A 21,565-nucleotide genomic window follows, 5' to 3' on the forward strand; every position below is an offset into this window, starting at 1 on the left:
ATTGCTTTTCAACTTGGCCAGTTTTCTAAAGCTTAGCCAAGCCTCTCCGGAAGCCTGGGGATGTACCCACCTTGTCTGGGGATGTTTGGGTTTCTCACAGTCTTGGGTGTTTGAGATTTTAAATGCTTCATTGGGCTTCCTGCTGGGGAAAGAGGCTCCAGGCTGCCTAGATTCCAGAAACGCCCGCTGGCCCATTCGTCGAGGGGCCTCCTTCGTCTCGTTTCTGTGTTCCTGATTTAGAAAGACTCAGAGAGGAAAACGGAGCCTAACATTTCATGGATTCACTGGGATTGCTTGGCCCCAGTCTCAGCTGCTTTAAGTTGCTAACAATTTGTAAATGCCACGTTAAGTTTACTCATTTAAACCCCCTGATGTCCAAATACCAGAGGCCAAGCTCTCGAAACAAAATGAGTTTCCCTCTACTGTAGCTGGCATCACTCCTGGGGCCAGATACTGGAAATAGTCACTTAATTACAACATTGCCCTTGAAATTGAAGAAAGCAGGCCAGAGCCAGAAGTCACTGGCGGTAGGCCAGGGAGAGAAGCCCTGCAGGGAGGAATCTGGGGGAGGAGAGAGGCTCCCTCCTGGGTGCCTGCTCTGAGCCAGATGCTTTGTATTCATCCTTCAGATAATCCTTTCAACCATCTTTGAAGCAGGGGTTGTTATGCCCATTTCACAGATGTGGGAACTGAGGCCCAGGCTAGTGAAACCACTTGCTCAGGATCCACGAAGCCAAAGCCTGCAGGGCTCTCCCCACCTCCCAGCCTCTTCTCCCTGCCTGTCTCCTATCCCAGCCCACACCCCGACTGGCTGCTTTTTGGAGCAAACACCAACTGCCCAGCTCCTTCCCACCAGCCTTTGCTCTGGGTGCTGTTCATCTTGGAAGGCTCAGCTCTGACTCTTCCCATGGCTGCTTTCTCCTTAGCTCAGACATCACGTCCCTGACCACCGCCTGGGGTAGTAACCTGCCCGCTCCCAGCACCACAATCCGTGGGTCCATCATGGGTCTCAGCTCTTAGCATTGAGTGGACTTAACCTTGTTCATGAAGGGACTGAGGTCGAATGGAATGGTTCAGAGTGTGGACCCTGAAACCAGATGACCTCGGGTCACATCCCACTTCTGCCACCTCCCAGCTGTGTGACCTTGAGCAAGTGACTTCACTTCCTTGTGCTCCAGGGACATGAGAGAACTCAGCTCCCAGGGTTGTTGTGAGGATTATGAGTCAAACCCGAGGCGACGAGCCTCTCCCGGTGGATGGGAACTCCGTGTGAGCAGAAGCTTGTCTGTCCCTCCCCCACCGCCTCCCAGCGGGAATAACTGACCAGCGACTCGGGCCACTACAATCCTCTGCTTCTGTGTTTGCAGGCTGGACACGAAACGCCTGGAGCGGGCGAGCATGGACTACGAGGCGCCCCCGATGCCCTGCGGCTGTATCCTCCTCCTGTTGGTGTTTAGTCACTCAGTCGTGTCTGACTCTTTTAAGACCCCGTGGCCTGCAGCCCACCAGGCTCCTCTGTCCATGGGATTTCCCAGGCAAGAATACTGGAGTGGGTTGCCATTTCTTCCTCCAGGGCATCTTCCCCACTGAGGGATCGAACCCAAGTCTCCCGAGTCGCCCGCACGGCAGGAGGATTCTTTACTGCTGAGTCATCCGGGGACTCCTCCTCCTGCCACCCACACGTTGCACAGCGAAGGCCTTCGGGGCCACACCCAGAACCCAGGGAGAGGGCCAGGTCCTTGTAGCTCCTTGCTGGCCCTGGGGCGGGATCTGGGTGTTCGCTGCGGCACTGGGTCTCAGCCAGGCCGCAGCCGAGGCAGCGGAGCCCATGCAGGGCAACTGCGGAGAGGTTGGGCGGGCTCCCAGGTCCTCACGGAGACGGTGCTTCTGGGACTGGGGTGGGCAACACAAGTTCTAGACCCCACCCCCCTGCTGGACTGAGGTTCAGAAGGCAGCGCCAAGGACTGTCGCTGGGAGGGGCTGGAGAAGTGGGAACCCACCTGGGGATGGGGCTGGGGGCTCTCCTTGGAACCAGACAGGGAGGAGGTGAAAAGGGAAGGAGTCGTAGCTCAGACGTGCTGGACCCTCCTGCTGCCTGGCACTGTCGGCAGTGGGTCACCTGTGTGAACCCTCTGGTTAGCCCTGTGAGGCGGGCACTGCTAGCACCCCCATTTCACAGCAGAGAACACTGAGGCCCAGGATGGTTAAGTAATTTGCCGGCTCACACAGCTGGGAAGAGGCAGAGTCAGGTCTAGTGAGCACAGACAGCCTGGCGCTCTCTTGCCTGTTCTCCCCCGAGGACCACCTCTGACTTAACCCCCTCGGGATCACCCTCCCACTTCGCAGGCTCCTTGGCCCTCCTGCTCCTGGGGATGCTGGGAGCCAGTGGAGGACAGGGCTGCGGAAGGGCTGGCACCTGGGATGCAGTCAGCAACAGGAGGGGGTCACCCTGGCACAGCCCATCCCCCCAGAGCTGTGACACTCCCACAACCTGCCTTGCCGTTCACGCCCTCCACACTTGAAATGGGTGGAGGAGGGAACAGGTACTCTGTTCTTGTCATTTTACAATCAGGGAAACTGAGGCAAGAGGTGGTTTTTTTTTTTTTTTTGAGGTCAGGTCACTGTTCAGTCCTATACACTGAGTTTGTGACAGATGCTTCTCCATCCTGCCAGCTCCCTGAAGGACACCCTCCCTGCCCGTTGCCCTGTCTCCCGGGGCCTGGAGAAAGCTTCTGAATTCTTCAAACACACATACACACATTCATATTGCTGTTTAAATGAAAGAAAATTTCATGCCACATACATTTTGATTGACTTCAGTCTCGGAGGGGAAAAAAATCATTTTTTTCTCTCGTTCATCTCTTTAAACCCATATATATATACACACACACACACACACACATATATATATCCCTGTTATCTTTGTAATTGTTTCCCTCTGTTCTCCAGAAAATTAAGCCTGTTTTTTCCTTAATAACATGTTCCAGTCATTTTCCAGTTTCAGCTCCTGACCAGCTGGGGTGACCCCTATTACATCGGTCTTACCGGCCTGGAGCTGTATGACGAAAGGGGAGAAAAAATCCCTCTTTCAGAGAACAGTATCCTTTCTAGGCAGAAGCGGGGCTCCAGCCAGACTGCAGGGAGCACAGGAGGGCCCGGGGGAAGGAACAGAATCCTTGAATGTAGAGGGAAATGTCCCTGGAGGAACCAGACCTGGAAAAAAATGCCAGGGCTGCTGCTGCTCAATCACTTCAGTTGTATCTGACTCTTTATGACCCTATGGGCTGTAGCCTGCCTGGCTCCTCTGTCCATGGAATTCTCCAGGCAAGAATACTGGAGTGGGTTGCCATGCTCTCTTCCAGGGGATCTTCCCAACTCAGGGTTCAAACCCAGGTCTCCCACTTTATAGGCGGATTCTTGACCAGCTGAGCCACCAGGGAAGCCTATGAATATTGGAGTGGGTAGCCTCTCCTTTCTCCAGGGGGATCTTCCCGACCTAGGGATTGAACCCAGGTCTCCTGCATTGCAGGCAGATTCTTTACCAACTGAGCCACTAGGGAAGCCCAGCAACCCCTTTTATTCGGGCCTCTAGCAGCTCCACGTACCCATGTTTTCCAGCCTGCTCTCTGCATACTTCCCTCTCCTTTCCTTGAAACCGGCCACCCCTCCACTCTTACCCCCACTCCCCTCAGCCTCCTCACCTTCCTTTTCCCCCAGAACATGTCTAATTTGGCTGACACTCCTCCAGCAGCCCTGAGCAGCAGACAGCGGCTCAGCCCACCCCGGCATCCCCCCCAGGCCACGCCATCAGTGTGATGGGGGCTGGCGGCCGCAAGAGGGGCCCACAGTGCCTGGAGCCGAACACACTGCTTTGGGTTATGACAGCTTAGAGATGTCCTCAGATATCGCCGCCTTCCCTGACAGCGTCAACTCCCTGGAGGGCGTGTGCGGGGACGTCCGGACCCCTGACAAGCTCATCGACCAAGTGAACAACACCAGCGATGGCAGACACATGTGGCTGGCCCCCATCCTGCCCGGCCTGGTGGGTTCCGGAGGCTCCCAGCCCTGGGGTGGATGGGGGGCTGGCGGGGCGGGGGGTGTGTGTGGCACTTTCTGTCCCCAGTCTCAGCGACACATCTTCCTTCCAGGCCAAGTTAACCTCGAAACAAGTCAGAATGCCCACGGGCTGCCAGGAAGGCTCAGGTCTTTGCTAACACATCTTCCCAGCCAGAGGTCTTTCCCTTTGCTCTGGGGGTGCTGATTATCAGGTGGGCCTCTGAGGCCAGGATCCCAGCACAGCAGGCCTGGGGGCGTGGGCAGCCCTCGGTCCCTGTGAGCCTCCCTCTCCAGTTCTCTTTCCTGTCTCTGCTTCGCTCTCCTCTTCCCTCTAGCCCCAGCCTCTCCACATTCCTGATTTCTGCTCCTTCTTTATGTCACCGGGTACTTGATCCCCACCTTGCCTCTCTCTGTCCTCAGACTTGCCGGGTAAGCTCTTCCAACCCACCGACTCAGTCTCCCAGATCACAGACTCTACAAGTGTCGCACTCGTCTTTTTGCTGCAAGCCTGATGGCGAACCTGGGGGTGGGCCTTTGCTCATCTGGGCCTGGCCGATGGTGGTGGCAAGGGAGGCGAGGGGCCACTCGGGATGGGATGGGGCTGATTGCAGCCCCCCAGCCTCTCAGCCACGGGCCCAGATGCCTGGGTAGATGTGCAGCAGGGGCTAGGGTGCCCACCCCCGTGACCCCGGAGGGAAGACAAGGGATACATTCTCCTCTCAAAATCCTCCCAGGAAGGGGCAGCACCCCTGCGATGTTCCATCAGATTCCCTTGCGCAGAGGCCGACCCCCCCGGCCCCAGCCGCACCACTGCAGACGGGAAGTGCATCGATCTGTCACCTTTCACACCTGGGGCCGCAAGCTGGTGGCCCCTAGCCAGTCTAGCCTTCGGCCGTCTTGACCTTGACCAGCAGGCATTTGCCATTCTTTCACACAAAGACTTTCGGGTGTGGGGCAGTCTCCCCGTTTGTCCTCTCTCAGCTGGACTCAAGTATTTGTATCCAGTTGAGTCCCATGGGCACTCACTTGGAGGCCCCTCATCTAAATTGTTTCCATGGTACAAGCAGAGAAGGCTGACTTTTTCTGTACCCTGCTATGTCCTCTTGGGGCTGAAACCCTGGGCCTGGGTCAAAGCTAAGCCTGCAGCCTGTGGCCAACAGTGAATTCTGTTTGCTTTATCCTATCTTGCAAGGGCTCCCGCACTAATATTTGAGAGTCTGTGTTGGGGGTGGGGAGCTGGGGGGGGGGCTCTTGGGTCCCACTTTACTGGCTGATTTTTGCCACTGATTGGAACACCCCCCCCCACCCCGCCCCCACTACCCCACACCAGAGGTTCAAAGATCTCTGCTGAAATTAACCAGCACCACCTTCCTGGGCAGTCAGCGATGCTTTGCATTTGTGATTCAGGGAAAGGACAAACAGGGGTCATAGCTGTGCTGATTGCTCCCCGAGGGTGGGGGGGGGTGTGCCTCTTGACTCTGGAGCCGGGGGCCATCGCCCTTGGCCCCGGGAGCCCCAGACTGTGTTTCTGGGCCTGGCCTGGAGGAAAAGGAAGGGTGTCCCCGATTCTCCGCGGGCATTTAAATGAGAGCCACGCCAGGCCCAGAAAACAGGCCCTTCAACAGCTAGCTCAGCGGTTTGTTGCAAACGCAGCCACACGTGACCTGACTCAAGATGGGCTTCAGGGAGATGAGAGGCAGTGAGAACCCCACGCCCGGCAGCCCCAGAGAAGCCCAGCCGGCTGACACGGGCCCACGCCTGGCACCCCCCCGGCCCAGCCCCTTGCCTCTGTTCCCAAACACGCCTGTTTGAATTAGTTCTTCACTCTGACAGGTGAACCGGGTTTATGTGATTTTCGACTTGCCCACTACGGTGTCAATGATCAAACTGTGGAATTACGCAAAAACACCACATCGAGGGGTGAAGGAGTTTGGCGTAAGTACTTATTAGCTGGGTTTTGGGAGATAATTATGCCCGTTGGTAATTAGGCCACCGGCAATTATCATTTGTCACACTTTGATTTACTTCTGTCGGCTGCAACCTTAGACACAAATGCTGGGTCCTCAGAGGCAGGGATCTATGCCATCCGTCCATGAATTCAAAGGCTTTCTCTGAGTGATTTGAGTCATCACCCCGAAAAAACAGAACGCTGCTTTTCTTTAATCTTTTCTCCTCGAATCACAGTGGTGTGGGGAGTTCTTCCTGCCAGGGGGCAACTCAGGAGAGTGGGGGGTCCTGGGGGTCAGAGACCCGAGTTTGCCTCTGAGCTCTGCCACGTGGGTTTAAGATTTGAGCCCTCGGAGCCTCAGTATCCTCATCGGCAACGTGGGGCTGGTCCAGGCGCCTTTCCTGGCCATCGTGAAGATCTGAAATCACAGCACGGGCTGAGTACGTAGTAGCCGAGCCCCTGGGCAGTGATGCCCTTCACGCGCGGTCACACATGGGAAGGGGGAGGGCAGCGCTGGGCCGCAGCCCCTCTTCTGCCTGTCCAGCTCCTGGTGGATGACTTGCTCGTGTACAACGGGATCCTGGCCATGGTGGGCCACCTGGTTGGGGGCATCTTGCCCACGTGCGAGCCCACGGTGCCCTACCACACCATCCTTTTCACCGAGGACGCGGACATCTGTAACCAGGAGAAGCACACCGCCATCAGGTGCACCCCCTCCCACACCGAGCTGGCCCCATGACCTCCCCTCCTCTCTGATCTCCCCCCGCCAGTCCTAACGGTGGAGGATGGCAGGGACCTGCCGTCTGGAGCCGGAAGGCACCTTCTGGTTTTTCCCTCTCCGCAGCAATCAGGTAGAGGACCAGGATGTGCAGATGATGAATGAAAACCAAATCATTACCAACTCGAAGAGGAAGCAGAATGCAGTTGACCCAGGTCAGTTTCCTTCTCTGCTCACGGCACCCCTCCCACCCCGCTTCCAGGGTCTGGTTGGAACAGAGAAGGAGCTGGCAGCATCAGACACTGTCTGTCATCCCTGCCAGCCCTCAGCCCCCAGCCCCCTCTTCTCCACCCAGGAGCCTGCCTGGGGGGCTGTGAAATGGGTGATGGGGTCAGAACCCTGGGAGTAACATGGTATGCTTCCCGGAAGCCAGGTCTTGTGGATACAGAGAAGAGAGGGCCATTGAGAGCAGAAGCGCTATATAGAGAGGGTGGCCTTGGACCATGGGAAACCCAGAGAGGATGCGAAGGGTGAGGGCTTCCCGGAGAGGGGATGCTTGAACTCGATCCTAAAAGATACACAGGGCTGGGCAGGCAGAGGGAACAGTGTGGGCGAGCCTGCTCCGAGCTGGAGGCTGCTGGGGGCGGAGGCCAGGTCTCCAGGGGCCTTGAGTGCTGAGACCCCGGGCGGTGTGGGTTTCACCACCAGGGCAGGAGGCAGCCCTTGGGGATGGAGGCTGGGTAACACTGCTTCCTCTTGTGCTCCCCCTCCACAGCCTTACGCCCCAAAACCTGCATCAGCGAGAAGGAGACAGCGAGACCGTGGTGGTGCTGACCGGCGAAGGAGCGGGCTGGTCCTCTCAGCCAGGACGGGGCTCCATCACCAGCCCCCACGCAGCATCTGCATCCCCGCCCTCAGGAATTCGTTCTGGCCCGCCCAGACCCCAGACCCCACAGGGCGGAAGGGAGCTGCAGTACAGAGGGGCCCAGTGGGAAGAAGGAACTCGAGGGGTGAACCGCCCTGGGAAACACAGGAGTTCAGGGGGAAGAAGGGGTGTGTGGTCTTCCACTGGCCCCTGCGGTCCTGGGGTCAGCACAGGGAGCCCAGGGACTCCTGGCTCCGTGACTTTCTGGTGAGATCCCGCAAAGCAGGCCCGTCATGGGATCCGTGGGATCTGCCTGACTCGAGGTAACACAGTGACGTGGCCTGGTGAGGCCTCCCAGCCAGCCACCCCAGGGCCTGGGGCATGGCTGAGCCGGGTGGAGGAGACCAGGCCTCAGATACCAACACCAACGGGCGTGGGGCCCTGCCTTCCGAGGCCCCCACCCCCACTGCATCCCTGCCTCATCTGGGGGCTGGCAGAGCTGGCCGAGAGGGTGGGGTTCTCCCCTGGACCCCTCCGGGACTGCTACCATCCCTTCACTCATCCCGGGGCCGGGGGGTCCCACCCAGGCCTGGTGGAGAAGGAGGGATCCCGTGAGGGTCCCTGGTCATGCTGTGTCTCTGTCCTCTGGTTAAGCCCGAGAAGGGATCGGGAGCTGTGGAACTGAGGCAGCTGAACCCACCTGCCGCCCTGAGTCAGCCCTGTACCCCCATCCGGCATGCAGGCCCTCCCTGCAGTGCTGCCAGGCCCAGACAGGACAGGCAGGCAGCGTCCTACCCCAGGGGGCCAGGAGGGCCCATCCAGATGCCCTCTAGATGCCAGGCCGGGAGACAAGACCAGTGCCACAGCTGCACCCTCAGCCCCAGAGGCCACGCCCCCTGCCACTTGAACTAGCCTGGGGGTGGGGGGCGCACTCCCTCTGTCTGATCCAGGCTTTTCTCCCTTTCCATCCGTTCTTGTCCCTCTGCGTCCTGGGCCCCAGGCAGTGAGGTTCTTGTTGCCCAGGGGTCCCCCACCTTTGCCCTCTTCCAGCAGCTTCTGGGCAAGTTGGACATGTGCCTTGCCCCACCAGCCACGTGAAGCCCAGATCACATCTATTTTCATCTGTGTAACAAGCTCAGATCAGGGACCTCATTGGTTTCCCAGTGGTGGGTAATTTCTCGTTCCAAATATTAATCCATTGTTTTCCTGGCTCCCAGCCCGGCCCCACTGCCGCCGTACTGTACTCCAAGAAGGTTCCTATGCAACCAAAAGCCCCAGCAAATACTTTATGAGCTTTGCAGCTTCAGCCGAGCAGCTATGCAAATGCGTTTTTCATTAGGAGCATGGGGCCAGACGTGAAGATAAGGAATTGTTTCTCCCAGAGAAGATCCATAATTTTGGTAGCTTCCAAGCCCCGTTTCTAGGCTCACCTCACCCTCCCGGATGTGGCAAGCACCTCCACCTCTGGGCCTCCAGACTCCCAGGAGAATCGGGGGTGGTGCAGCAGAGAGGGGAGAGTTGATCGACTTTTAGTAACCAAAACCAGTACCTTGGCTTTAAAGGGAGCCCAGCCTTCTATTCCCCCCTGAGGCATTTGTAACAGGTCAGATATGTTTGGGAGATCACACAAGTACCACACTCACTTGCTCCCAGGATCTCAGTTGATATTTATAATAATTGTATGTACCATGCAAGTTAGGAGGGGAGGGAAAAAAAAAAGCTGTACAGGCATTAACTCTAAAATAAATTTCTATTTTTTCTCTTGCAAGATCAATAAAAGATGTTATTAAGAATATGGTCTGATGTGCTAGATTTGGGGTCAGACAAGAGGGAGACTGTGCTGCCTCCAAGAATGGACTGAGTCCACTGGAGGCCAACCACTCCCTCTTCCCACCTGCGAATGAGGTCGTGATCCTGGCCAGATAATAGAAGCCCATACGGTATACCAGAGAAGGCGATGGCACCCCACTCCAGTACTCTTGCCTGGAAAATCCCATGGACGGAGGAGCCTGGCGGGCTGCAGGCCATGGGGTCGCTAAGAGTTGGACACGACTAAGTGACTTCACTTTCACTTTTCATGTTCATGCATTGGAGAAGGAAATGGCAACCCACTCCAGTGTTCTTGCCTGGAGAATCCCAGAGACGGGGGCGCCTGGTGGGCTGCCGTCTCTGGGGTCACACAGAGTCGGACACGACTGAAGCGACTTAGCCGCAGCAGCATGTGGTTTACAGCGGCTGTTATTCCCAGGTGGCCCTAGTGGTAAAGAACACGCCTGCCAAAGCAGGAGACATAAGGAACTCAGGTTCGATCCCTGGGTCAGGAAGATCCCCTGGAGGAGGGCCTGGCAACCCACTCTAGTATTTTTGCCTGGCGAATCCCATGGACTGAGGAGCCTGGTGGTAGGGTCGCAGAGTCGGACACAACTGAAGTGACTTAGCACATATGCCTGGAACTGACTCGTTTCACCCGAGTTCAGCCTTGGAGGGTAGGTGTGATTACAATCCTCCTTTTACAGATACAGGAACTAAGGCACAGAGAGGCTGAGTAACTTGCCCAAGACACTCAGCTTGGGGAGCTATTAGTATACAAATCCTGAGATAACCACGGGAGAACTGGGGTGAAATTTCCTGGACCCTGGGGTTTCCCTTCAGCATGAGTGGATCCTGAAATCACAGCCCCCAAATTGATTGAAGGCTCCTCCTGCGGTTCCCCACCCCTGCTTCCTTTAGGGGTGAGTATCAGCGTCCGGATAAAGCAGGCTTTGAAGAGGAAGAAGGTTCAGTTGAAGGGGCTAGCGGTCTAGACTGCAGCTCAGTTGCCAGCAGTTGTATTGGGGGCTGGGTAAGGGGGCCCTCTGGAGACATCTATTAAACTGGCCAGAGGGGAGAGGGCTTCTGTCCTGCCAGCATGTAGGGATAATGGCTGGGCCTCTACTGGGCCAACCCCGCCCCCGGCTCCCCTCTGAGTTCCTGTGAAGACAGCGGGGCCCTGCCCTGCCAGGGCCTGGTACTACCGGGGCTTGTGTCTCTGGGCCAGCCCGGGAGACTGTGAACGCAGGCCAGCCCTCCCTGCATTCCAGCCGCGGGCTGGGAGGCCGGCCGAGCATCCCAGATTCTAAGCCTTTCCAACCACCAGCCAGAGCGCTGGGCCTGGGTCCCTATTGTTCCAGGGCCAGGCAAGCAACACCAGGGGGCAAAGCTGGCCTTGCAGGACCTGGTCAACAGAGCAGCCCAGGCACCTTCTGCGGCTCAGAGCCCAGGGTCCCGCCACACCAGGTCTTCAGGGGGTTTGAAAGAAGCCAGGAATCCAGGTGTTGTATTTATTTTTAATGTGAAATCTGACTTTTAAATGTTGGCTCTAAGTTAACAAACATCGAGTGAGCCAAGTAAATCCAGTTACAGGTCCTATGTAGCTGACCCTCCACCACAGCTCCCATCCTAGCTCAGCATGAACATCGGCCCCCACTTCCTTCCTGGCTCCCTGGAGCCTGCAGTCCCTGACCTGAAAGTCAAAGTATTAGTCACTCAGTCGGGTCCCACTGTTTTCAACCCCATGGACTGTATAGCCCGCCAGGCTCCTCTGTCCATGGGATTCTCCAGGCAAGAAAATTGGAGTGGGTTCCCCTCCCTTCTCCAGGGCATCTTCCCAACCGAGGGATTGAACCTGGGTCTCCTGCATTGCAGGCAAATTCTTTACCATCTGAGCCAGCAGGGAGGCCCACAGTCCCTGATGCAAGGCTCCATGAATGCCCAGGGCTGGTTCACCCCAGTCCTCCTCACCTTTCCAGGGAGGTAAAGAGAGGGAGGAGACTATTCCTGGCCCCGCCCCTCTTGCCCAGGGGGTCAGTGGAGTGACCTCAGCGGACTGAAGCTGCAGTTTCCACCCCCAGGCTTTCTGGGGAGCAGAGGCCTTCCTCTCCCTCCACATCCCGCTTCCCTGCCCATTCCCTGGGTCCCACCCCCACCCTGTAATCTACAGGGCTGTAAATCAGCCCCGAGCTGCAGCTGTCAGGGGCACGGGGGCTGGTTGGCACCCAGGCATGGCTGCAGGGAATGAATCTTGGCCACAGCTGACAAGAGGGTTAAGGAAGAGCAGGCAGAGTCTCCCAGGGGAGCCTCCCCTCAGGCCCCATCCCCTGGGGACCCGCCTTCTCTGACCCACAGAGGGAAGGACCCGCTTCTGTCTGTCTGTTTCTTTGGTTCCAGCACTGGCACCGCGACCTCAGAGGGCCCCTCAGAGCCTGCCAAGGCCGTTTCTGTAGCCAGACCAGTGGCCGCTGCCCCCACACTCGGGCTTGTTTGCTGAGATGTCCTGAGTCCCTCCCCAGACCTCACCTCCCACCCCCGCCTGAAGCAGCATGGTCCCTTCCTGAGGCCCCAGCACCTCCCCTTCCCCATCACTCAGCCTCACCCTCAGCCTCCTCGGGATTGGCTGGCTGCACTGGTCTGCCAGTTCCTTGCTTCTCTAAAAAAACTGGAAGCCGTGGCAGCTCTGGTCCCATGTTACCAGATGGTCCCAAAAGCCAGAGCTGGCCCTGAGCCCGGGCAGCGGCTCCCCAGTCACCACACTCGCCACCCGCCCCTGTCGTCTCGCGCTCAGCCTGCTGCCCTCCCCGCATCGCTTCGCGCTTCACAGCCCTACAGGCATCCGAATTCACACCTGGAGACAGAGGCAGGTCATTTACATGGAGGAGCAGGAGGGGATGGGGTGACAGTGATGGGGCCTCACCCTCCTGCACACGCAGAGGCTCTCGTGGGGCCCAACGACTCAAGCTTCTGGTGTCCAGTCAGGGAACAGGCCCCGGACAGGTGCCGGGGGGAGGTACGGGGGCCTCTGCCAAATGGGCTGTGTGTCCCTGGGTGCTTGGGGCTGGTGGTCAGGCATGTGCCTGGACCTGTACATGGCAGTCATGACACCACTTCCCGGCTCCCAGCCTCTGGGAAGCTGTTCCACTCACACACACTCCTGACACAGGGGCAGGCTTTAGCAGTCATCTTCTGTAATAATAACAACCAAAGTCGTAACTGTCAGTACAGGGACTTCCCTGGTGGCCCAGTGGCTAAGACTGCGCTCTCAATGCAGAGGGCCTGGGTTCGATCCCTGGTCAGGAACTAGATCTCACATGCCGCACCTAAGAGCCCACACTTTGCAACTAAAGATCCAGAATGCAGTGACTAAGACCCAGTGAAGCCAAATAAATGTCAGTCAGTACATACTAAGCTCTCACCTGACCTGGATGCTCTATGGGTTCGTCACTGAAGCTGTGTATCACGGTTAGACGCTGAGACCTCATGCTGCAGGTACCCATTTCCCAGCGAGTTGGTGATGGAGAGCAACCTGGGGCTGCCTGGCCAGGGTTCAAGTCCAGACCCCACTACCTCGTAGCTGTGAGCAACCTTACGCCCATGCCTCCTCGGCTTCCTTACCCAGGCCTCAGGATGCTACACCTGCTCCTCAGAGTCACTCTGGGCATCCTTAGGAGCATCTCCTGGGAGGCAGGGCACACTGGCTGAGTTCCACAATGGCCCTCATCTTCTTCTTGTTCAGTCGCCCAGTCGTGTCTGACTCTTTGCGACCCCATGGATGGCAGCATGCCAGGCCTCCCTATTCCTCACCATCTCCCAGAGTTTGCCCAAGTTCTTGTTCATTGCATCAGTGATGCTGTCTAGCCATCTCATTCTCTGACGCCTTCTTCTTTGGCCCTCAATCTTTCCCAGCATCAGGGACTTTTCCAATGAGCCATCTGTTTGCATCAGATAACCAAAATACTGGAGCTTCAGCTTCAGCATCAGTCCTTCCAGTGAATATTCAGGGTTGATCTCCCTTAAGATTGACTGGCTTGATCTCTTTGCTGTCCAAGGGACTCTCAAGAGTCTTCTCAGCACCACAGTGTGAAGGCATCAATTCTTCAGCACCCTGCCTTCTTTACAGTCCAGCTCTCACAACCATACGTGACCACTGGAAAGACCATAGCCTTGACTGTACAGACCTTTGTCGGCAGAGTGATGTCTATGCTTTTCGACAGGGGAGGAGGGAATGGCAAACCACCCCAGTGTACTTGCCGTGAGAACCTCATGAATCTTCATCTTACAGGTGTACAAACTGAGGCTTTCACAGCAAGAGTGGCCTGGGGGCTGAGATGGGAGGCTGCTCAAAAGGGCAGCATGGCCCTCCTGATTTTCCTGGATTCCCCCCAGCCTGGGCTGGTTGGTCCACGAAGGGCGTCGGCCTTACAGAATGAGTGCTGTCTCCCCTCCCATGCCAGCTCTTGACCTGTGGAGCCCCTCTCTTGCCTCCTCTCCCTAACCCACCCTGCGTGCACCCCTCCACTTGACAGCCACCCACCCACCCTGGAAGTTCCAGGGGAGGGAGGGTCAGGAGTGTATGTAGAAGGGGGCTTGGTGCCCTGACGCACCATCTTGGCCTCCTGGCATGGAACTTGTCCTGAGCAAAGGCCCCTTACTGCTCCCCCAGAGCTCCAGGCCCCCTCCCTCCCCCACGTCCTGGCCAGTCCTGGCCTCTGCCCGCTGCCCACTCCCTTGCCAGGCCTCTGGCCATTCCCCAGCCTCCGGCCTCCCTGCAGGCCGAGGCTCAGACAGCATCCGTCCAAGATGAATTATGGCCCAAGAAGCAATTACCAGGGTATGGTGGGCCGGGCCGCGTGGGCACGGGGCAGAGGTCTCGCATTGTGATTTCCTGTCTGTCTACGCAATAAATCTCCACGTGGAAGAGATTGGTTTTTCCTCATGACTGATGGTCGTTGTCTTCAGTCCCGCGGCGGGGCTGTCCTCCGGTGGGGCGGTGTAACATGCTCATCGCCCACAGCCCCCGGGTGAGAGGCGAGGGGGCAAGACTCCAGGCCCCCCAGGCTGTGTGCTCCAGGGCTCCATCTCTCCTGGCTTGGGGACAGGGGCTTTTCTAAGTCATCCACTTGGAGAACAGTCTTTCCTGGTTTTCACCAAGGCCCCGCGTGGCCTACAGCATCCCTGCCTGCATAGCATCGAAGCCCAGGAGGGAGGCTCAGAGAAAGGCTGGTCCAGGCCCGGCGCTCCCTACCCCCTCACTCCCTCCCCACCTCCCAGCAGGACCCACAGCAGCCCCTCTCTGGTCACCTTGCCTCAGCCCTTCACCCCATCTCCCAGACCCGGAAGCACTTCCCAAAATGAAAAGCCGGTGTGTCCACCTCTTAACACCCTCCTGTCAGCGGTTCTCTGCAGCCTTCGGGTGAAGGTCAAACTTCCTGTCACCATGAGGCCCCACACCAGCTGACCCCAGATGCACACTCAGCAGCAACCCTCATGCCCTCACCTGGGGCTCCAGGCACCGTGTCCTGCCCCAGGGCTGCACCCAGGCACACGGCATTCTGTCAGCCCCAGGGCCTTTACACATGCTCTGACTTCTGCCCACACCATCTCACCGCCTCCTTCCTCATCCCTCAGAGCCTGCTGCCACGGCCCTTCCTCTGAGAGGCCCACCCTCACCCCTGCAGTTTAAATCCGGACTTTCTGTGGTTCGCCTACACAGCACTTCTCACAGTCTGAACTGAAAACTTTTGCTGTTGGAATTATCGGAGTCATCTCTGTTTCCTCCCTGGAATACTCCCTCCACGAGGATGGAATCGGTGCCTTTCTGACTCGCCGTGGCAGCTCCAGTGCACACTCAGCGCCTGCTACACGGAAGCCCCTTGGCAAATAGTTCTCGATGAATGAAGACCCACACAGGTCAGCAATAGCCTCGGGATTTTAACTAACTCCTCAGCCCTGGGTGCTTTCCTCTGTCCCCACTTCCTCCCAAAGGAGGGGTCCGCACCCTGGTGGCAGCAGCTTCCCCCAGGGATGAGCTTCCCAGCACACTGCGCCCTCAGGCCCAGCTGCCGGCGGATGAATGGCCGTGAATCAAGTTGACATTACCATTACCCAAGGGAGTGTGTGGCTGGATGGGTGGGCTTTGGTGGAGGCTGCAGGGAAGACGGCTCGTCACAGCCACCAGCCCAAAAGGGCAGTCGGCCCAGGGACCTCCAGCGGCCTGGACCTGCCAGTTAGCCCCCAGGCAGGGGAAGGACCAGGGCCCTGAGGCACCTGAGGAGAAAGGGGGTGAAGAGTTGGACGCTACTGAGAGACTGAACCTAGCACAGGCTGGCTTCCCAGGCAGCCTAGTGGTAACCTGCCTGCCAACACAGGAGACAATGAGATGCGGGTTTGATCCCACGGTCAGGAAGATACCGTGGAAGACGACCTAGCAACCCACTTCAGTATCCTTGCCTGGGGAATTCCATGAACAGAGGACCCTGGTGGGCCACAATCCATAGAGTCGCAGAGTCGGACACGACTGAAGTGAATTAGCACGCACGCACACACACACACACACCTGAGCAAACACGACAGAGCCCCATTCAGGGTGGTGGGCACGTGCAGACCCAGGTCCAGGGCTGGTGTGTATCCAGCACCAGCTCGTGCACACAGGAGTGTGTGCTCAGCATCAGTGGGCACACAGAGACGTGGGTGGGTTAGCACGTGTGCACGAACAATTGCTCACTCAAGTTTGTACAATGTTGAGGTGGGTGTGTCCACACAAGCCCAGGTGTGTGGCTACAGGGAGGCTGGGAGCAGGTGTCCAGGGCAGAACAGGCTGTGTAAGAGCTACTCTGGGCTGTGGGTCAAGCCAGCCTATGGGGGTCAAGGTCAGCATCCAAGGCCAACAGCCATTCTATCTGTGGAGAGGGATGGTCTGCTTGGTGCAGGGGATGGGCAGGAAAAGTTGTGCAGGAGTGGGAGGAGGGGGCTTTGCCTCCCCATCCAGGCCTCTGTGTGCTCACCCAGGACCCCTGCTTTCAAACCAGGTGGTCCTCCCCGCTCCCAGGTGCAGGCAGACAGTGTGGCATGAAGACAGCCCTCCCAGTAACTCCCAGTAGGGACCCCTTGGGATCGCTCACCTGGCCTGCCTGGAAGTGCTTCCTTTTGTCTAACCTGCAGCCTTCTTGCTGCAGCCTCCATGGGACTGAATGGCAGTTACTTCTCTCCCCCTGCCCAGCAGGCACCCAAAAGGACTTGAAGCCTGAGTGAGTGGTCCCGTGAGCCTCCTCTGTCCTCCCCATCCCTCTCTGGGCTGAGCAGAGGGTAAGAATGGCCCTTGCTTGAGGCGTCCGCATTCCATCATCACATACCACTTGCACGATTATTTATTTAATATTTTTCTTTAAGCCAACTTTTTTGCCTTTTAACTTAAATGCCTATTTTGGCTTCATCCTAAGCAATAACGTCTGTGAAATCACGGCACTCGCGTGCCCGTTATACATTTTTTTCCTAATACACAATTTACATAAACACAACTATTAAAATAGATAAAAACTTTGCCCATGTTTCAACAAAAAATCATCTCCCAGACCTCTGTGATCCACTTGGCAACTTCAAAAGGATCCTAGAAGAGAATAAAGAGCTCCAAGGTACCCAGGGCCAGATTCCCATTGGACACGCCCCTGCCCAGTCTGAAGCTGGAGCTGCTGCAGCGGTTTCTTCTCGCCCAGCTGACCTCCTCACCCTGATATTCAAAGCCTTTTTATTTGAGTTCCAGTCTCTCTCCCAGACCCAGCTCCTGCCCCACACAGTAGGTCCACGATAGTTACTAGATGAATGAATCACTGACTTGATTAACAAATGCATGAATGAATGGGTGAATAAACACACATCTCCACCTGGGTGTCTCCCAGGCACCTGAGACTCAAGACATCTGAACCTGCCCCCACCTCCCCCCAGCCCCTAACCTGAGTGTCATCGCTGACTTTCCCCTCCCACCCTCCCACCCTCCCACATCAGCTCATTTTCCCTCCTGCCTGCCTCCTGAATCTGCCCTCACCGTGCTGTCCCAGGAACTCCACTCTGAACCAGTTCACCCTTTCCCCTCCTTTCACATGTGGTGAGGACAAGGACAGGGGCCATCCCCCCCACGTCTATTCTCTGCCCAGAGCTGCAGAGACCTTCCTGGGATGCTCAGCTGGGCACTCCCTGCTTTGCCTGAAAGCATCTCCCGTGGATCCTTCCTAAAGAGGCTTCAGTCCCTCCGGCTCCACTAACATCTGCGGCCTGATTTCTCATCCACTGCCCTTCTTTCTCTCTACATATCTGCCATCTAGACTATCCCAAAGTTCCTATGATGTTCCCAACTTTCTTTCCCTCTACACTCTTGCCTGCCTGACATCTAGACAACGTCATATCTCAGCTTAAATGTCATTTTCCCAAAGGAGCCTCCCACGAGCCCCACTCCCTCCTACAAGCAGGTGCTGCCTATGGGCTTCTGCAGCACACACACTCCCACCCCCGCCAACTTCCTCTCATTGAGAAAACAGCAAAGACCGACAGAGCGTTTATGTGCCAGGCTCTGTTCTAAAGGCACGTATATTAGCTCCTTTAACCCTCAGAAGAACTTTAAGAAGTATGTGTACTGATAATCCCCACATGCCCACAGGGGTGAGGCACAGAGAGGTCAGGTAACGTGCCCCCGATCTCAAGTAGAGGAGCTGGAATCGGCACCCAGGCTGCCTGGTCCCAGAGCACTCCACACACTGTTCTGTCTTCACCTGTCTAGTTTGTGTCCTGCCCATCTGTGAGCTCTTTGAAGACAGACACTGTCTCTGAATTAGCATCCTATCTCAAGTGCCTGCCACAGTGTTTGGCACACAGTAGGAACACAAGGAATTGTATCATTGAGTAGATGGATACACAGATGGATGGTTGAATAATGAGGGCAGGTGATACGTGAACGGATGGATGGATGGATGTCTGGTAAAAGGAAGAATGACCACTGATGGGTGGATAATGGACGGACAAATGGATAGATGGATGAATGAATGGATGCGGGGATGGGTTATGGATGGATGGATGGATAGATGGGAGGATGAATGGACAGACAAATGGATAGATGGACGGATGAATGGATGGGGGATGGGTGATGGATGGATAGATGGGTGGATGAATGGATGGACAAATGGATAGATGGATGGATGAATGGATGTGGGGATGGGTTATGGATGGATGGATGGATGATGAATGGATGGAAGGATAGATGGGTGGATGATGGATGGATGGATGGATGGATGGATCGATGAATGATTGGTTGGATGATGTGTTTATAGAAGAATGAAGAACAACATTCTCTCCTTGAGGGAAATTTCTAGAAATCCTTTGGGAAGGGACAAGGCCTCTTGGAGTCAGGAGTCCTAATTCAAACCCTTAACCCTGCTTTTGCTAGCTCTGTGATCTTGGGCAAGATGCTTCATCTCTGTGACCCTAAGTTCCCTCATCTTCATAATAGGAATCTGTTTCTTCAGGCATCTAAGCCCTAAGGTTTGATATAAATGTGACTCTAGACACAGGGTAAAGGGTCCCCATGGGGGTCAGGGTGGCTGAGGGCCTGGGTTTGAGGGCCTATCTATGGCCCTCTCCAGTGTCCTGCCTGCCTGGCACCCACCTCCCCACCCTCTGGAATCCAAGAGAGCCTGCCAGCCTGGCTCTATCCTGACCCCACCCCCCCAACCCAGTCTCAGCTACAGGACCACCCCCCTTTCCTCCCACCCACCCACACTTCAGCATCTAACCCTGACCAGCACACTCAGGGCTGTCTTATCTTCAGGCTCCTTAGAGACCTGATAGGGTGGGGCCACGAAGGGGCAGCCACAGCCCAGAGAGCAACTGGCCTCCACACGCAGCAAGAAAACAGATCCAACAAGCATTTATTGAGTCCCTGCTCTGTGCCTGCAGTGGGACCCTCCCCCGCTGCGGGGCCAAGGCCACAGCCCCTCTTTCAAGAAACCCCACTCATTCCCTGTCCCCAACAGGGGACCTCCGAGACTTCCTGGCTGGCTTGTGGGTCCCAGCCCTTTAGCGGCCAAGGTCCGTATCCTTCTCAGCATCCCAGCCGCACCCAGCAGGGTTCTGCACGTGACGGAGGCAGGAGTCAGGAGTGGCTGTCCCCAAGTCATACTGTGCAGCCCCTCAGACGCCCTGGCCCCAATTCCAGGACGCTGAGACCCAGGCAGCCGTGGGCAGGGCAGCCCACGTGTCTCCCACGCAGGCTGGCTGAGTTCACAGCACACAGGCCAGGTTCCAAAGGCACCAGACCAGTGATCCTGCGGCAGGGGGCTGGTGCTGATGATGGCCCGGGGTCTGGAACCAGGCTGTTCACGGTCACACCCAGTGCCCCAGGACCCAGCACTGGCGGTTCAGCTCTGCTGCCTCGTGTGCAGAGCTCCGGGGCCAGGAATCTCCCATGTGTGGCTGGTGTCCTGCCAAGGGGACAGGGTGGTCAGTGCTGACAGCTGCCTTCCTCCACCTATGCGCCACCGCCCCCTCCCACTCCCCATCCACCCATTTGTCCACCCACACGCAACTCTCCACCCACTCACTGTTCCATTCAGCATCTCACTATCCACTTACCCAACTCTCCGTCTCTGCCACACCCCCATCAGCCACTCTCTGCCCACCCATCCACCAACACCTAGACATCTGCCTGCCAACACCCGCTGCCATCCACTCACCAACCCACCAATATACCTACCATTCCGCTCACACACTATCCCCACCATGACTCCCCGAGCCTTAAAACCCAGTCAAGCATCTCCCACCTATCAACACATCACACACCCGCCAACATCCCATCCATCCTCGCAGCAGCCCAGAACACTCCCACCAGCCCTGCTCTCCACACACACATCTACCCATCACCCAAAACACCCACCCATCCACCCGCCCGGCCACTTTTCACCTCACCCACCTACTTGTCTGCTTCCCAACCTACCAACACATCCACACCCACACGTCAAGTCTCCAGCCCTTAACTCACAGACATTCTCATCCAACTATTGCCCACTGCCCAACCACCAACCCTGCACACGCACCTGCCCTCACTTCATCCACCCCACTCAAGCCATCCACCCACCCTCTTTCCACCCTTCACCCACCCAAAGGCTTCCCCTGTCTCCCACCACCCCTCAACCCCATCCGGCTTCCCTGGGGTCCACTGCGTGCTCCCAATATGCTCAAGGCACTATGGGAGGGTTAGAAGGAGAATCGTGTAGATGACTCCAGAGCCGCGACCTTACTTGACCCTTACTTGATGCTTACTTGAGCGAGCGAGTATGTGGACATCCGAAAGCCAGCCCTGAGCTGCTCCCTGGGCCAAGGCAGGGGGCAGCCTCTATGACCACAGCCTCTGCTCCGCCTGGGCAAGCAGAGGGGCTGGGAGGCTCATCTGATCCAACGTGCACGCTCACTCTTCTGTTTTTCTTGATTCTCGGAAGCTCGCTCCCCTGCCTTCACCCAAGCACCACCTTCATGTCTTCCTATCTCACTAGACCATTTCCATCTCCAAGTTGGGACCTGCTTCAAATGTCCTTGTACCTACTATCAAACTGAACCCTCAAAGCCCAGCTCAAATCTCTCCTCCTATAGGAAGCCCTCCAGACATCTGCTCTCTGGCCTCAGGGGTCTCCTTCTCTTAAGAGCACCCACCCTGAATGGTGCTCCACCAGCCTTTTCACTATGAGACCATTAACCCAGGAGAGAGATGGCTCAACCCCTGGAGAACATTCCATGGTGACTCCTTGGAGCCAGAAAGATGAGAACAAAGAGGAACGTGGGGAGGAGAGACTGCCTGGAATGGGGAGTGGGATGGGTGTGAAGGGCGAGGAAGCAAACTAGCTGCAAAGGAGCACTTAGAGTCCACACACCATGCTAGGTTGTCCCGAAAAGCCTGAACCCATTTTACAGATGAAGAAACTGAGGCTCAGCCAGCATAAGCAGCTGCCTTAGGATTCACAGCTACACTGCTGCTGGGTTGAATTAATTTCTTCTTGATTCCAAACTTCAGCATTTTTTTTTTTTAATGTGTTCTGCTCAGATAACTTCTCATCCTTTAGGGTCAGACATCCCTCAGAGCAAGCCCCTTGAGGTGGAAATTCCTGCTGAAGCCAAGAATTCTTGCTTG

At 56.7% G+C, this 21,565-nt stretch overlaps 2 protein-coding genes across 7 annotated transcripts in view; one reads left to right on the forward strand and one right to left on the reverse strand.

Moving 5' to 3' along the window:
* Positions 1-9,380, forward strand: part of KATNIP (katanin interacting protein) — a 239,203-nt gene extending 229,823 nt beyond the window's left edge. For all 5 annotated transcript variants that reach the window (XM_024985088.2, XM_059881579.1, XM_059881580.1 and 2 more), the window contains 7 exons: positions 1,368-1,432; positions 2,988-3,098; positions 3,903-4,042; positions 5,890-5,991; positions 6,549-6,709; positions 6,849-6,937; positions 7,498-9,380. In XM_024985088.2, coding sequence (XP_024840856.1) covers positions 1,368-1,432; positions 2,988-3,098; positions 3,903-4,042; positions 5,890-5,991; positions 6,549-6,709; positions 6,849-6,937; positions 7,498-7,556 — 727 coding nt within the window. In that variant the 3' untranslated portion in view covers positions 7,557-9,380. The remainder of the gene's footprint in view (positions 1-1,367; positions 1,433-2,987; positions 3,099-3,902; positions 4,043-5,889; positions 5,992-6,548; positions 6,710-6,848; positions 6,938-7,497) is intronic.
* A 9,916-nt stretch (positions 9,381-19,296) lies between these two features.
* Positions 19,297-21,565, reverse strand: part of GSG1L (GSG1 like) — a 252,582-nt gene continuing 250,313 nt past the window's right edge. For both annotated transcript variants that reach the window (XM_024984779.2, NM_001192728.1), the window contains one exon: positions 19,297-19,865. In XM_024984779.2, the coding sequence (XP_024840547.1) occupies positions 19,768-19,865 (98 nt within the window). In that variant the 3' untranslated portion in view covers positions 19,297-19,767. The remainder of the gene's footprint in view (positions 19,866-21,565) is intronic.

This window comes from Bos taurus, chromosome 25 (assembly GCF_002263795.3).
Source record: "Bos taurus isolate L1 Dominette 01449 registration number 42190680 breed Hereford chromosome 25, ARS-UCD2.0, whole genome shotgun sequence".
Classification (NCBI taxonomy): domain Eukaryota; kingdom Metazoa; phylum Chordata; class Mammalia; order Artiodactyla; family Bovidae; genus Bos; species Bos taurus.